Source organism: Plutella xylostella, chromosome 17 (assembly GCF_932276165.1).
Source record: "Plutella xylostella chromosome 17, ilPluXylo3.1, whole genome shotgun sequence".
Lineage (NCBI taxonomy): Eukaryota > Metazoa > Arthropoda > Insecta > Lepidoptera > Plutellidae > Plutella > Plutella xylostella.
This window is the reverse complement of record NC_063997.1, coordinates 5,843,363-5,854,958: the sequence shown is the minus strand read 5'-3', so window position 1 is coordinate 5,854,958 and position 11,596 is coordinate 5,843,363. Positions and strand designations below refer to the sequence as shown.

Here is an 11,596-nt window from a genome sequence, read left to right as displayed (position 1 = left end):
TTCAAAGCGCCCTCTGTGGAAAAATATTGAAACAACTGTAAAATATTTTGATAAATCCGGAGCACCTTTTCTTAGAATTACCAAATAACTCCGTCAGATGGCGCCACAAAATAAAATTTGGAAAGGAGATAATTCTTTAAATAAACAAAACCTTCAAGGCGCCCTCTGTGGGAAAATATTGAAACTACTGTAAAATATTTTGATAAATCCGGAGCACCTTTTCTTAGAATTACCAAATAACTCCGTCAGATAGCGCCACAAAATAAAATTTGGGAAAAGGAATAATCTTTAAATAAACAAAACCTTCAAAACGCCCTCTGTGGAAAAATATTGGACCAACTGTAAAATACTTTGATAAATCTGCAGCACTATTTCACCTTAGGGAGCAACAAAATCCCGCCAGACGGCGCCACAAAATAAAATTGGGAAAATGCTAAATTTTAAATAACCAAAATTTTACAAAACGCCATCTGTGAGAAAGGATTTGAACTTTTATAAAGACATAAATCGAACGGAACCTAAATCAATAACCTTCTACATTATCTTTCCTAAAAATTCGGGAAAATTCCGTCAGATGGTGCTACAAAACTGGCCTTTGATCCAAGAGGATAAACTCCTGCAAAACGCCATCTGTGGGAATGATTGGAACCAATCTACTTTACTAATTCTAATTACCAAGCTTGCACAATTCATCCTTCACGATTTCCTTATTGAACATCCAGCCCACTACCGGATTTATACTGAATAAACAATCGGTCAATCATCCACTGATTTTAGTTTAGTAGTTGTTGAGAGCGTGCTATCAACTATTATCTCCCGTATCATTAATCCCAGTTAGCGGTAAATCAGTCGGGAAACACACCAGTCAGGGCCTCAACCTAACCCCATTTCTGAAGTTACTACTCTCAAAATTATGCAAGCGCCATCTAAACCATATTCCATCGTGAAATTTTGGTACCTACATTACAAATTTTATTAATACAAACAAGTCAAAATTTACATTTTCAGTTTGCTGAAAATGTAAATTTTGACTAAATAAATAACATCCTGACAGATAACATAGTCTATACATCTATGCCTAGTCTAGTATTGTATACAGTACACCCTATATTTAAATTAATAAGAAAATTACCCAGCCCTTCAAATTGAATTATCGTCAGAAATAACCCTAAACCGTTCAGTTAAAAGTTTTAACTCCTAACGAATATTGCAACACGAACGCCCCTAACGGTCGCTTCTCGAACTGAATTAACAATCTGATATGGACAGAGTTCGAATCCTGCTAACCTCTATTTCCCTTTCCTTTCTTACTAAATATTGATGACAACGCCACCACCGGTCATTTCTTGAACTGAAACGAACAATATGACGGACAAGATTCGGATCCTGCTAATGTACTTCCTTTCATATAAATAACAAACAAACACAACACAATAACTAATTCCTGTAAGCGTCCATTGCAAGTTTCTCGATTAAATATGGCAAAAATGAATTAAGTATGGACCCTAATCTTTAACATCCCACACTGAATTCATCATACCTACCTACTTACTTATTTTGAATCTTCCTTTCTTTTATACCCATATTAAAAGAATTACTTTATCAGCCTTTTTAAACATGCGCCAAACCGATAACACTTTAAATCCATCTAACAAGTGATAGTAAAATTTAGGTCGTAAAGAATTTATTAGAAAGCGATCTGGAACAAAACGTTATGTCAGCGCCACCTGTGTCATTTCTTTGGAACTACAGTAAATCATGGGTCGATACAAAACAATCCGGGTTTAAAATTCAAATACCGATGACTTTTCCTAGTTCAAACAAAATGTATTGTACACATTATTTTTTTTTTTCTCTAAATGCCTATTTTATTGTACGCCTACACATATGATTTTCCTATTAACGTTTTCTCTCAATCTCCTTCCGTTTCACGGCAACAATTGTAGGCTAAAAGCCTTTTAAGTTTTTGAATAATGCAAAGCACAAATAAAATAACGTTCCTAATAACCCGATCCTGTTTCTAATAATTCTGATCACCCTATCCTGGTCTACGGCATATCAATTGTAATATACCCCCCCCTGTAGTGACTCTTCGGACTCTAACCTACCTATTTGAGACGTATTTTTCGCCCTACATAAATTGGAACGGAACTGAAGAGAAGTTTTGTAACGGTATACGTGTTTTGCATTATTCGTTTGGCCAATACGTGATCGTCTAGTCTAGCGGTTAGGACTCTACATTGCCGAAGTAACTCAAGTTCTTTTAGGAGGTTGAGAGAATCCCTACCCTAGTACTAATCCCTAGAACCCTAGTTCATAATCCCTAGTTTATCTAATTTTTAGGACAACAGAACAAAGCTCAAGCAATAGTTATTTCTTAAAAAATATACATAATTGAGAGTGATTTAAAAATATATAATATATATATATAAAAAAAAGGGTTTTTAATTTGAATAGAAGGTGCGCCCCGCCTCGCACACCCTATGAAGGACGACCAGTATGCTGAGTGTGAGTTTTTTCACCTATCGAGTAGAGAAGTCGAAAACGCAAATTTGTATAGGAATCAAACAGCGCCATCTGGTGTTCACTGGCTGAACCTTTAGTTCGAAGTGTAAGTTACTTCCAATTTGATTTATCGATACCGAAAGCGTTACCTTTTCGAAAACGGGCATAGACCACTCGGTTTTTGTTGAGTGTGAGTCAATAATTTGACAGCTCGATTCGAAAACAAACCGTGACAATACTATAATTTGTAGCGAGTCTAGCTCACTTGAATTTTTGCGGTGAAACCTCAAGTTTGGAAAACAAAAAGTTGAAGTTGAAGTGTTAATTTACTATAAAAAGCTAATCAAACGCAAGAATCAAGCATAATTATGAGGACTAGCCCACAGCAGTTCGACTTATTGGTCACATTTATGGAGCAGTAAGTTACCTACACGATTTCATTTATTTACGAAATAAACACGTGTTGTTAAAAAATATCTGATTTCTCTTATGTTTGCAGGCACGGGGACCTCTCGAAGCCGTCGAATACCGCTAAAGGACGAATAAGAGCCATACAATTATGGGATGAACTAGCGAACGTCTTAAACAGTGATGGCACAGGCGATACAAAAACTCCAGAAAAATGGAAGAAAGTAAGTTCTTAAGTACTACTTGTGCGAAATAACTGTGTACCTGACTGACAAAAACCGGAGGTCAAATTAACTAGCTTTGGCGTGACCCCTGGTTCTTGCTGGCCAGCAAGAACGCACAGGTAGTAGTGATTAACTATGTTTACAACTTGTTTTTCATTAACTTAGGGCCAAAATGGACGACACACGACATCCCATGCATGGCTTCATCCCTGCGCCGCAAAGGCTGCCAAGTCGACGCAGCTTTATGAAATGTGTCGATCCACTAAACACTGGCCAAGCGCAAGCGAGGTGTGCTCTCTGGCGTCAAAAAGTGTCCCTTCCAACCCCATTTGTGCAGCTGTCCGAAAACCTCCCACCTGGACATAACTTGCCTTGGGAGACCTGGAAGTGTTTAAACCGACTTCGAACACAGGTCGGTCGTAGTAAGGACAATATGGCTAGGTGGGGATTTACGGATGCACAAAATCTGAACTGCTTGTGTGAAGCGCCACAAACTATGGTGCACCTTACTTCATGCCCCGCGTGTCCCTACACCTGTATGCGGGAAGAGCTCATGACCGCTACCAGCGGTGCAGTATCAGTGGCCCAGTTCTGGGCATGTATTATTTAGCAACTTTGTTGGTTTGTCGTCGACACGATAAGAAGAAGATTAACTTTTCATAGATTTTTGTTACCTAATTGTATTTCTTTTGCTTGTTATTAGGTATGGAGCGATTTTAAAAATAATTAAAAAAAAAAGGCTGCGAGGATCTACAAGGCAGCTGGAGGCACGGGTGGTGGACCCGCTAACTTCTCTAAACTAACTGACTTAGAGCAGCGGGTGCTTAACATCATTGGACACCAATCTGCTACTGGATTACCCATTGAAGAGGCGGGATATTCCATGGTAGTTATTATCTTTCATTAATTTAAACTGCTTTTTGTAACTTTTTTTTTAAATACTTACACCTTATTGCCTATAAAATTAGATAAGTAATCACAGTAAACAGGATTTTAGTAAGTTCCATAGAAACTATGCAATATAAACTGTTTCCCCATTCTTATTCATAGACATTTTAACCACTTAAATTGCACTAAGTTATTCATACCAAAGACAAAATTTGTTTTGTATACCTACTGGTTGTTATATTATATTATAACGAAGAAACATCAAAATCCTATAATACAGGATCATTCCTAGCTTAGGTTTATGATGGTTCAAGTCACAATGCGTTTGTTTCAACATTTATTTTGTCTACTTTAAGTTGGTCTGTAACGTTGTTGCTATCTTTTTATTGAAAATACATTTTTATTATTATAAAATAGATTTGTAACTGTCTGCAATGTTCCAGGATGTAACTGGTTATAGGTCTTTTTGAATGAAAAGTATAGTTTAATTGACTCATGTCATAAATAATTTTAATTGAAAAAAATACTTTACTAAATTGTTTTTATTTTGTTACATTCATAGGAAGTTGTAGTATCTGATAGCCTGCCTGCAGACTTAGAGACACAGCCTACAAGCCAAGCAACATCTACACCTATATTGACAATTATAGAGATGCAGAATGAATCAGGTAATCCACTTACTTACAAAATTTGATCACAGTTAGGTACATTGGCAATTAAAATAGTAGAAGTTAACATTTCATGCCTGAACAAGGCAACTTCTGTCCTTTTTGTTGCTAGTATAGGCTTTAAATATTTAAGTATGTTAATTTTTTTTGTATTAATATAAATATCCCATTCATTCAGACTCTCAAATATGGAATATGCCGGGGCCTTCATGCCGCAGGACTCCCTCACCCGTACTGGAGAGAGACACAGAAATGTGGAATATGCCAGGGCCATCAAGCCGGGCTCACCAAGCACCGCCAACTGCACTACAAACCCCAGCCAGCCCCAGCCTTCAAAATAACTTACAGGAAAATGGTAATTTTTATTATGGTTTTTACTTGATTTAAGTCATTTCAATGAAGGTATAAAAAATACAATGTATACTTATTTAAAAATTATTTATTAGGTGCTGATACTGAACAAATTGAGCAGCCGGCGCGTTCGGGGCAAACAACGCCCCAAACAAGAACCCATGTTGCTCCCAGCCGGTCTCGACGCCGGAGCCCATCACGGAGAGCTGTAAGACCAAGAAGAACAGGTCAACAAGATCAGGCCCAGGAATTCCTGAATTCAGAGGAGCAGTGGAGGGAATTCCGCAGAACGCAGAACCAGGATTATGTGGCATTGCGTTGGGAGAAGCACAGACTCCACCAAATGGAGTTGGACTCCCGCAAAGAATGGCAGAACATAGCCATGTCTGTGCTTCAATCTTTAGAAAAGGTGGTAAACAAATTTTGTAAAGATTAATTATTAATTAAGGTTTGTGATCACAGTCATTATAATATCTGTCAGCTGCATAAGTAGCTATACACTTTTGTACCTTGTCAATCTGAAACCGCCTATCAATTCATTGAAACATTGATGGTTCGTCAGTTTGACAAGGTACAGAAGTGTATAGCTACTTATGCAGCTAACTGTACATTAGACTGTACTTAGTAACGTTGTTATAAAAATGATTTACTTATAACAATTTAAACTGTGATTTATAGTTCATACATGTAAGACTGATTTTATTAGTACCTAAGTAATGAATACCTACCATATTTTGTTTCCTTTTGATATTTTTTGCCTTAATTACATATATTTTGTTTGAAATAATTTAGTTTGAAATGTTTATATCACATATTGTGATATTATTGTTTCTTTTTATTTGCTTTGTTACACTAGATTATAAAAATATTAGTGAATTTATGTTGATACAGACAGATGTTGATAATTTATGTTGATGCAAAAAGATAGGCTATTTTGGCGCTCATTGCCTCATATAGTAAGGTTACTATTTCTTTAGAGATCAGGAAGCCAAGACTGAATTATTATTAGTTTTAAGCATTTATCAAAGTGATGTATATGGCTGAGTTTAATTAAAATCAATAAATGAATATATCAATCATAATATAATGTTTATTTGAAGTACCCTTCCCTTTAACTTTTAAAGAGGGCGTTGCCTAATCAAAATAAATTCTTAGTATTAGTAACTAGGTACTATATAAAAATTGTATATTAATTTGAAATTAATATCGGATCACCAACCTTAACACATTCTCCTAACTAGTTGATCTCGCATAATTCTTCCTCTTATTAAATCTGTAGTGTTCTGTGTTGCTCCACCTCTCTCTGTCTCTCCAACATTGAGATCTTCATTATCTTCTTCTTCCACATCGTCTTCTAGAAAAAATATTGAGTTTATTTAGTGAGTAGGAAGAGCGGTGGTAGCTCAGTCGGGTAAGCGCCCGCTTCTCACGCCAGAGATGCAGGTTCGAATCCCGGCGCTGATTTGTACCAATGAGTTCTTTTAACTTAAGTACAATGTATACCATCGCTCTTACGGTGAAGGAAAACATTGTAAGGAAACCTGCATATCTAGATCTAGTACATCTAGATATATGAACCCACCAACCTGCAGTGGACTAGCGTGGTGGGAAATGGTCCAAGCTTAGGAAGGCAGTTTAGACCTAGGGGATATGCACAAAGGTTCCACTCGAGAGAGCCAAGTGCAGGTACACTTACACCCTCACAGAGAATATAATATAATTTTTAGGAATTCCATTAATTTAGACTTATCTAAATTTAATAACTATTTCATAATAATAATAGCAACAGTAATAATACCAACCTGCAGGTATTAAATCCTCCATGTCTGCCATTCCATGCTTGATACAAAAATTGTGCAGCACACAGCATGCTTGTATAATTTGTGCACATTTTAGTGGTTTGTAGTGCAATGTTCGGTCCTTATTGCAGCATCGCCACCTATTTTTCAACTTGCCAAATACATTTTCAATTACCACTCTGGCCCGCATTTGCTTTTCGTTGTACTGTGCTTCTGGTGTATTTGAAGCCGCATTTAGTATAGGGGTCATAAGCCATGGGCGCTGTGGATACCCCGAGTCTCCTAAAATAGTAATAAAAGTATAATAAATTATCATCCAGTACCTAACTATTTTGATCTATTACCCTGAATGAAGAATAAAAATCAAGTTCATTACCTAACAGCCACACTTTCTCCCCATTTTCATGCAATGACTGCATATATGGGTTAATATTACTATTCTCCCATATAAATGCGTCGTGGTTAGCACCCCCAAACTTAGCGTTTACATTTAAAATGCGGTAGTTATCGTCACAAATCTGCAAAATAATGATAATAATCAGAAATGGGTACAAAAGAAAATCAGCTCGCCATGATAGGTAGATAGATAGCATAATATTTAATGAACACATAATGTTTTTATAAATAATTAACTACATTTACCATTTGCACATTCAAAGAGTGGTAGTGTTTGCGGCAGTAGTAACTGTGTTCTTCTTCCTTGGGAGGCCCAAATATCCTGAAATGGCTGCCATCTACACAACCAATCACTCCAGGTACTCCATACTTTGTATAGAACCTTAAAAAAACATTTTTGTTGAATTTTAGGTAAGTTTAAGTATGTGTATATAATTAATTAACATACACCAAGTTATTTAACACAAAACAAACCTTTGGCTTATTTCCCTCCTGGCAGCTGGAGTATCAGGGAAGTTAATATACTTATTCAGCATATTTTTGCATATCAATGCTTGTGTTACCTCCTCTATATACACACTGCACATCTTTTGCGATAAATTTTTTGCAACTCCTACAATCCTCTGGTAGGAACCAGTCGCAAAAAATAAAAGCGCTGTGAGCACCTGCAAAACAAAAAAAAACTTGTAAACAAACAATATGTGAATATTATGAGTCATTACTAAGTATGCAAGCTTAAAAAAATACAACTATGAGTTAAGTAACTGAAGTTCAATAGAGTTTTAGATTAGCTTACCTTTTCCTCGAGTTTGACCCTTTGGGTCGACCTTAGACCACCATGCCGCCTTAAGTCCATGCACAGCCGCTTAAAAGAAATTTTACTAAGACGATATCTATTTTTAAATTCGTTGTCGGACAAATATTTTAAAGGATTGCTTGAAGCTCGGGCTTTGGCGCGGACCCTCGTGTAGCTGCGATCTTGTGGCTGCTCCTTCTTTAATAACAACCAGGCAAAATAACTCCTCGCTGCCATATTTCAAAATATTTAAGAACCACTTAAGAACTTTCTCCAGTTGCTACAGCTTCGACAATGACAACAATATAAACATAACCTATAAAATAATCCACTCATAATCCAACTAATTTTGAATAGTCGTCATTATTCCGACGAATCCTAAAGAGAACATCGTATTAAATTTAGGTGGCTTAACAGTACGTTCATGTTGACGGAGACTTAAAAAAAAAAAAACATAAAACATAGAGTTTAAGTATGGTAGTGGTTCCTCTATATTCGAAACGTGAATCTACATCGAACGGGAATTAACGTCGGCTGATAATATTGACTCGCACTGCCAAGGATTAGATACTCGCTTTCCTTCTACGAGTAATCGTTTTTCGCTGTAGTCTCGTTTAACCGCGTTTACGAAAAGACTGCCACTTAGGATACAGATCCGTCCACCAGACCCATCTACCTTCTCTAGCCCACTGGCTCTATTCAAACTGGTTTTTTTTTTTTGTCAGTCAGTCCCTAGGAAAGGATCTATTGATTGGGATCCAGATGATGTTAATAATATTTTATTCAGCTTCACAATTCGGCACGGATATCTCCTGAGCCTACTTAAGCATTTATTCGACACGGATATTTCCTGAGTCTACTTCTGTATCCATAATATGTAATAGTTATTCGGCACGGATAGTTCCTGAGCCTACTCTTGTATTTTCGACACGGATATTCCCTGAGTCTACTTATACATTTATTCGACACGGATATTTCCTGAGTCTACTCAAAGTATATCGTCACAGTACAATGTCTTCCCATAATGGACATAATTAGAATATAATTAATATCTCCCATTTCAGCTTGTGTCAAGAGCAATCACTCAAATGTATCTCTATATTGTAGATCTCAGAGTTATGTGACAATTAATATTTTATCGATGCTGGCTTGTGTCTACCATGGTACCTACAAGTTGTTCGAGGTGGTTTCCCTGCCTCTAATTAACTTCATCACAGTCAAGCTCAACATTACTTATTAATAACTAACTGTCATCATCTCCTGTATATAGTATATTGGTAAGTTTGTAAGAAGAATCCAATTCAGCAACTGCTTTCCTTTACCCAAGCTGATAAGAAATCATTTCAATTTATTTATCGGTCGTAAGTAAAGCACGTACTATGAAAATATTTTCCTATCTTATTCAAAACTCAGTAAATTTTATTTAGAATAGAATAAAGTTGAAACTCTTATGGCCGTCAATCGCCTCACTGACCCTAATTATAAGATTTTGTTTAATATTATCAACATCTTATCCAAACCCAAACCAATCATTATTTATATTAGCATAATTAAAGGAGAATAATAAGTATAATAAATTATTATTAATTACTGAATATATAAGAATTGTCTTAGTCACAAGCAGTCAAGTAATAGATACTATTTTGGTTCAAATATACTTCACATGTATATCTGCTTATGTAAAAGGATAAGTACCTACATAAATCCTATTCTGTCACCCATTAATTACCCAAGTGATTGACTCTAAAAGGTACCTATAGATCTGCGATCCTTAACGATTCCAAACCTACCTATAACATAAGCACATTCACCTATCCAACCTACAACACATAACACCCTCATTCATATTACCCAGGAATTAATTTGTTGGTGCCGAGTCCCTAAATTATTTGATTCCAAATAATATTCCACGACAAGTAGGTATATACCAGTATACATATCGCCATCCGTTATAACACAGTGATGTTTATATCTCGGTTGGTAGGTTAGGTGTTTAATTGTTTATATAATAGGATAGTTATACCTAATAACCCGATTAGTTTTAGTAAGTATAATAAGTTTTAAGTTTTCCATTAAGTTAGTAAATAAGTACATAATAGGTACTTTTGTTTCAAGGTTATTATTTTTGTAGCTTTGAATGAGATTTAATTAGATAAGTAATATATCAAATGGAGTTAGTTAATATTGCAAGTACATAATAAGGTTAGAGATCATTTCATAAAATAATGAAAATACCCCACAGCAAAATTAGATTAATTCACTACTAAAGGAGATGAATAGTATGTTAGGCAAGTACTTACTTATGTAAGTTGAGATAAGTTAATGCAAATTCATCAATCCCTCAGTGAATTAAATGCAACCATATTGGACCTTTTGGAATCAGGGACTCCTTAGCACATTCAAATAAGTAAATAAGATTAAATAATGATCCGCTAAAGGGATGAATTCACTTCAATATTAAAGGAGGTAGTCCAATATAATTTATATAGAAAATTCCACCCACCGGTAGCCAGAGACCCCACATTAAACCTATAAAATAAAGGATTATATTAACATTCTTCCAACTCGTCTGGAGATGTAAGGTCTCTTAGCTTTATGTAACTCGACAGCACACGACGAAAATATTAAGAATCTCAAATCTCCAGGATCACTGCTTCTTGTAAACTAGAATCCTGAAGATTTCTTAGGGGAGAGCCACTGTTAGAATTTATTTATATCCTCCCTGATTATTTCTACTATCATAATATCATAGGTAAATAAGTTAAATATCCGGTGTTATTACATAGTAATTGGACACATAATATAACAAAACAGAAGCATTATTTAAAGGATTAATAAACCATAAGCATAATAATAATTCCCTGTAACCATCATGACTTTACGCCTTTAGATTATCACTGAGTAAATATTTACGATATGTTACAGCCAAGTAGGTAAGTAAATAATTAATTATAAGTGCTACATTATTTTAGATTCTGGTTTAGACACGATCTTTCCCGCTCATTCGTTTGCCACTACCTCATAAAACCTCATGTCCTAATTTTCACTAAGTATTGACCTATAAGTAAATATTATAACAATAAAGCTAAGCCCACTCGTACGTTACGAAATATTCTGGAATTATCATCTACATCAGCCTCCTATATACAATACAATGTTTAGTAAAGATAACACAAAATGATAACTAAGATTTTCCTAATGCTCATACACCTACCTGCCTAAGTAAGGTGGATAATACAAGAACCTCTCTATATTTCTCACAAGAAAATGTTACCTTCTAATAAGTGGTACCGGAATAACTACATATTTTTAAAATGTTAATAATATTTAATTTGAACTTGTTTACTTATTATCAATAGGTAGGTATGTAGAATCCAACAACGTCCATGATCTTATAAGGTAAAGCCTCACCTAAAATTTCCCTTTCCCAAACCATTTACCTATTCACCCTACAGCTACAACTCTTTATGAGAAATATAACTTTCCGATAAGTGAAACACAACTTTATTCTAGTAGAAATTTGAAGTAGAATTATTTAGCCTATGCTTGGTCACATAACTT

The 11,596-nt window shown here is 35.4% G+C and overlaps 2 protein-coding genes across 3 annotated transcripts; one reads left to right on the top strand and one right to left on the bottom strand.

The window, feature by feature from the left end:
- Window positions 1-2,697: 2,697 nt before the first annotated feature.
- Window positions 2,698-6,126, top strand: LOC125489796 (translation initiation factor IF-2-like). The gene is given in 6 exon segments (XM_048626891.1): window positions 2,698-2,923; window positions 3,005-3,137; window positions 3,841-4,023; window positions 4,588-4,693; window positions 4,872-5,048; window positions 5,140-6,126. Coding segments are annotated over 6 exon segments (990 nt in total). The 5' UTR covers window positions 2,698-2,873; the 3' UTR covers window positions 5,481-6,126.
- On the bottom strand, window positions 5,117-8,685 carry LOC125489795 (putative nuclease HARBI1). Of its 2 annotated transcripts, none has more exons than XM_048626888.1 (7): window positions 8,036-8,685; window positions 7,714-7,904; window positions 7,486-7,621; window positions 7,220-7,361; window positions 6,847-7,125; window positions 6,264-6,398; window positions 5,117-5,250 (listed from the first exon to the last, which is right to left on the bottom strand). In XM_048626888.1, exons 1-6 carry the CDS (start codon window positions 8,270-8,272, stop codon window positions 6,265-6,267), a joined length of 1,119 nt encoding a protein of 372 aa, XP_048482845.1. In that variant the 5' UTR covers window positions 8,273-8,685; the 3' UTR covers window positions 5,117-5,250; window position 6,264. The 2 variants fall into 2 exon arrangements, with proteins under 2 accessions (XP_048482845.1, XP_048482846.1); XM_048626889.1 differs by having other exon boundaries at window positions 6,264-6,395.
- Between the last annotated feature and the right edge of the window lie 2,911 nt (window positions 8,686-11,596).

Excerpts from the sequence above, each read along its gene's own strand:
- LOC125489795 (XM_048626888.1), bottom strand. The coding sequence starts at position 8,272 with ATGGCAGCGAGGAGTTATTTTGCCTGGTTGTTATTAAAGAAGGAGCAG. Across the intron at positions 7,362-7,485 it reads ACTCTTTGAATGTGCAAATG|ATTTGTGACGATAACTACCG; the intron begins GTAAATGTAGTT and ends ATTATTTTGCAG. Across the intron at positions 7,126-7,219 it reads GGAGAAAGTGTGGCTGTTAG|GAGACTCGGGGTATCCACAG; the intron begins GTAATGAACTTG and ends TTACTATTTTAG.